The sequence below is a fragment of the Vespula pensylvanica genome, chromosome 2 (genome assembly GCF_014466175.1).
Source record: "Vespula pensylvanica isolate Volc-1 chromosome 2, ASM1446617v1, whole genome shotgun sequence".
In the NCBI taxonomy this organism is placed as follows: domain Eukaryota; kingdom Metazoa; phylum Arthropoda; class Insecta; order Hymenoptera; family Vespidae; genus Vespula; species Vespula pensylvanica.
Genome location: NC_057686.1, coordinates 1,642,636 through 1,647,183, shown reverse-complemented (window position 1 = coordinate 1,647,183; position 4,548 = coordinate 1,642,636). Strand labels below are relative to the sequence as shown.

The 4,548-nt window shown below is 31.5% G+C and overlaps 1 protein-coding gene across 5 annotated transcripts in view; it reads right to left on the bottom strand.

Moving 5' to 3' along the window:
- Positions 1-507: 507 nt before the first annotated feature.
- LOC122638057 (C-terminal-binding protein) overlaps positions 508-4,548 on the bottom strand; it is a 47,182-nt gene continuing 43,141 nt past the window's right edge. For 4 of the 5 annotated variants that reach the window (XM_043830681.1, XM_043830685.1, XM_043830684.1 and 1 more), the window contains exon 9: positions 508-730. In XM_043830681.1, the coding sequence (XP_043686616.1) occupies positions 587-730 (144 nt within the window). In that variant the 3' untranslated portion in view covers positions 508-586. The remainder of the gene's footprint in view (positions 731-4,548) is intronic. The other variant, XM_043830686.1, reaches the window with a different exon arrangement.

The following is a 4,548-nucleotide window of genomic DNA, read 5'->3' as shown; positions in this document are numbered from 1 at the left end:
CCCAAAAAAAAAAAAAAAAAGAAATTACATTTCAATAATATATATGTATATAACATAAAAGTCGAGATTAAAAGCAATCGATGACAATAACAACAACGAACAAAAAGATTTGTTTAAACAATACTAAAAATATTTTTTACGTCCAAAAGGAAAATATATATTCCAATAATATTCCCCTACCTTACATAAATAAAATTATAAAAAATAAAATCCAAACGATTGCATAATATCTAAGAATTTAAATTGGAACGATCGATAAGGAAACAACACCGATAAAAGGAAAAAGAAATAGAGAAGAGAAAATATCACAATCGATCGAATTTACTACGCGCTCTATGAAATGATAGAAACTAAATGTCAAAATGAAAATAAAAGAAGGAACAAGAAAAAAGAATGAACGGAAGAAAGAAAATGAGAAAGAGAAAGAGAGAAAGAGAGAAAGAAAAAGACTATTAATTTGTAGAAGAGAAAAAAAATTTAATTACACTCGCGCTTCTTTGTTTTGAAGGGCCTGAAAAAGAGGCAGGGTTGATTCCAAGGGAGGGAAGTCCTACAATTTCCGATGAGCTTACCTCTGGGAAACCCTCTAAACGCCAAACGTCGATACGCCCGGCAGCAGCCATCTTGGGAGGGATTGTATGCCTCTCTTCGTTGTCGGAACTAATGCTCTAAAGCAATTCCGGGTCGTTGTTAGTATCGACGAGAGACGAATACCACCATCATCATCTTGCTGATACATCAAGCAAGGATTTATCATTATTTATTAAATCATTTTAACCTCCACCACACCCTCCACCACACGTCACCCTCATCTCATCTCGTCCCATTCTTGTCCCTCAATAATTAAAAAGAAATAATTTTTATTAAAAATAATGAAAAAAAAGAAAATACGAATCATCAATCGTCAATTCTATCGTCTCAATCTCCAGTTTTTTTCTTTTTTCTTTTTTTTTTTTTTTTTTCTTTTACTTTTTCTTATCGAGCCTACATTCTCAATATTTTCTTCTTTTACAGACCTTCAAGTTTCCAAAATTTTTTACTAATCCTATCTTGAATTAAAAGGTTAAATGGAAATCAATTGTGTTCATTGCAATCTCTGATTATTTATTTCTCTTTTTCTTTTCCTTTTTAAAAGTTGTTTTCCAAAGTTTGTTTTCAATATTTCCATTTGCCTTTTTTGAGATATATTCAATGCTAGTTCGCGAAATGATGAGATTTGAAGAAAGAAAAGAAATTCATGAATAAAAAGATAGAAAGGGAAATGGAGTTTTGTATTGTTGAAGAAAATGATGATGGTGGTACAATCGTTATAATAATCCTTACAAAAATAATTTCGCCGGAGATAATTTTTAAATACACTTTTTCTTTCTCTTTTCACTTTATACGGTATCTCGAATGTTCATTGAAAAATAATCACTTTTCTGTAAATATAATATAACCAATGTGAACTTTTACCATTTTCCTGTTTACATTTCATTACGTATATCTCGGATTCAGATGCATCAAACGTTCGATGCAAAATAATTGAATCATCAAGAAAAAAAAATAAAAAAATAAAAAAATAAAAAATAAATGAACCGAAAAAAATAACAAACAAAATTCCGTATTTTAATAACGATTGAAAAGTAATGAAACAGAAATAATTTTATGAAAGTACTATTAGCGGAGCTAACTTTTTCATACGTTTGTTTTACGTTCCTAAGACGTCTCAAACGTTTATTACAAAAAAAAAAAAAAAAAAAAAAAAAAAAGAAAGAAATAAAGAGAGAAAAAAAGAATAATGACAAGCTTAGAAAAAAAAAAGTGAAACGAATTTGATCACGAAAGAAACGGGTAGATATAATTATAACAAAATTATCGAAACAGAAACCTGTACAGGAAGTACAAGAAATGCAAGAATTAGAAGAACAAAAAGAAGAAGAAGGGAAAAGAAAGTGAAGAGAAGAGGGAAGAAAATGACAAGAAACAAAAAACAAAACAAAACAAAACAAAACAAAAAAGAAGAGGACTATCGGGAATGAAGAGTTTCAAGTTTAGCTAACATTAAAGTAAAAGTTAAAGAGAATAGTGTTACGGTTAGTCTCAACAGTGAGAATTAGTTGACGTTAGAGGGTTAACGTTAAGACGTATCGCGTTACTCCTGTATATTTTCGAAAGAGAAATGGAGTTAAAGAGCGAGAGAGGGACTAGTAAGAAAAAGAAAGAAAGACAGAGAAAGAGTTAGAGAGAGAGAGAGAGAGAAAGAAAGAGGAGGGGAGGGGATAAGCAAGAACGTATGAAAAACGAAGAAGAAATGAAAGAAGATGAACAAGGATAAGAGTATGTAAAAATGCATCTGCCAGGGACTATGGGTAGCCGGCTAAGAAAATAAAGAGTCATGGTATTAAAGGAATAGTGGAGGAAGAAAGAGGAGGAGTAAAAGGGTGAAAGAGTGTAGAAGATAGAGAGAAAGAGAAAGGAATACAGAAAGAGAGAAAGAGAAAGAGAGAAAGGATGATCAGCGGTTGAAAATGTCTTGTTTTTTTGTCACAGTTGCTCGTGTGAATTAAGCCCTTTTAGAGTGGCTGATATGGCTGTTCGAACACCCCCTAGCCTCGTCTCTTCACCCCTCACCCTTTGGTACCGCTCATATCCCTACCCTCCCTCCACTACCACCCCCTCACCCCTCCACCGCCCGGTTTTAAACGAGAAGTCTCGTCTTCTTTGAGCCGACGAAATAGCCGATTGAATTACAGACGACACGACGGCGCGTGCCAGCCGGCTAACGACGACACGACGACGACGATGACGACGATGACGACAAAGACGGCGACTTTCTCATAAACGTATTTGAATGTTAGTATGTATGAAACGTCAAAGTGAGAAAGAGGAGAGAGAGAGAGAGAGAGAGAGAGAAGGAAAATGAAATGGGAGAAAAAAGTGAGAGAGATGTGACGTAACCAATGATAATAATATCGACGAGATATAAATGATTTTTTTTACGATGATTTATGATAATGAAAAGAATAAAAAAAAAAAAAAAAGGCGATTAAGTTTAACGATTATTACATAATACTAACATAATAATCGCAGGTACTTCGACTTAATGTTCCTTTTTTTTCTTTTTTTTAATCAATCTTGTTTGCTTCCTGTTTTTTGTCCCCGTTTGTGTTTATCCATCATGTATATATTAAAAAAATATTATATAAGTATATTGAGAAGAAATATTATAGCGTAGTGTTGGTTATATTGCATTGATATAATTATTATTATTTTGTTGTTGTTGTATATTATATGATATAACACTGGTGTTAATTAGTACGGTATAATTGAATAATGAATTAATTATAGTATAATAATGTAATATAGCTCGTATGTATGCAGATCGTTATAATGAAAGTTTATAATTGCACAATGTACGTATAAAAATATGTATAATATTATAATAAAAATTAATATAATATACTATAATAATATTATACCAAAATATATATATATATATGTATGTATATAATATATACATTATTATACACTATTAATATGATATATCAATAACATAGCAGTAACTTATACTACAAAAAAAAAAATCACATAAATGCCGAATAATAAGGAACAATGAATTTTCTGGTCCATACATTTATGAAAAAAATTATCGATATAAAAAAAAAAAAAACTGGATAATACAAGCACACACACACGCGCGCGCGCGCACACATATACAATTACGTAAATAACCGACTGCCGCAATGTTACATCCTGTTAGATTACAATATTCCTTTGGTATATAATTAATCGAAAGTGTCCAAGGGAACAGTGTATAAAGAGAGAACGAGAGAGAGAGAGAAAAAGAGAGAGAGAGAGAGAGAGAGAGAAAGAGAGAAAGAGAACGTAGACGCACTTCTATTGATTCTATCTCGGTTAGATATGAGCTAACTTGGGTACTATCCCCTCACTCCCATAAAAAAGAAAAAAAGAGGAGGAGGAGGAGGAGGAGGAAGAGGAGGAAGAGGTGCGAATGAAGAAAAAAGAGGAAGAGGAGATGAAATACGTAAGCAAACTGATCGACATGTATCATCACAGAAGACAAATAATTAAATAGTTACGTACGAAAGATCGTATATCATATAATAATAATAATAATAATAATAATAATAATAATAATAATAATAACAATAACAACAACAACAACAATAATAATAATAATAATAATAATAATAATAATAATAATAATAGTAATAGTAGTAGTAGTAGTAGTAGTACTAGTAGTAGTAGTAGTAGTAATAGTCTTCAATCAAACATTATCATCACTATAATCATGAGTATCTCCATGGAATAATAATCTATCGCACTAAACTGGGATTATCCTAGGAAGGATGTTACAGTGAACAAAGTTACATGTCATCTCATCTCGCTATCTAATCACTCACAATCCACGTACCGAATAATAGAAGAGATAGGAAATCTCTTTCATCGATCTTACGTTCTTTTCGTTAATCGTTTGTCCCAATGGAGTTTTAAGATATTAAACACGTTTACGCGCGTGCGATTTTTTTTTTTTTTTTTTTTTTT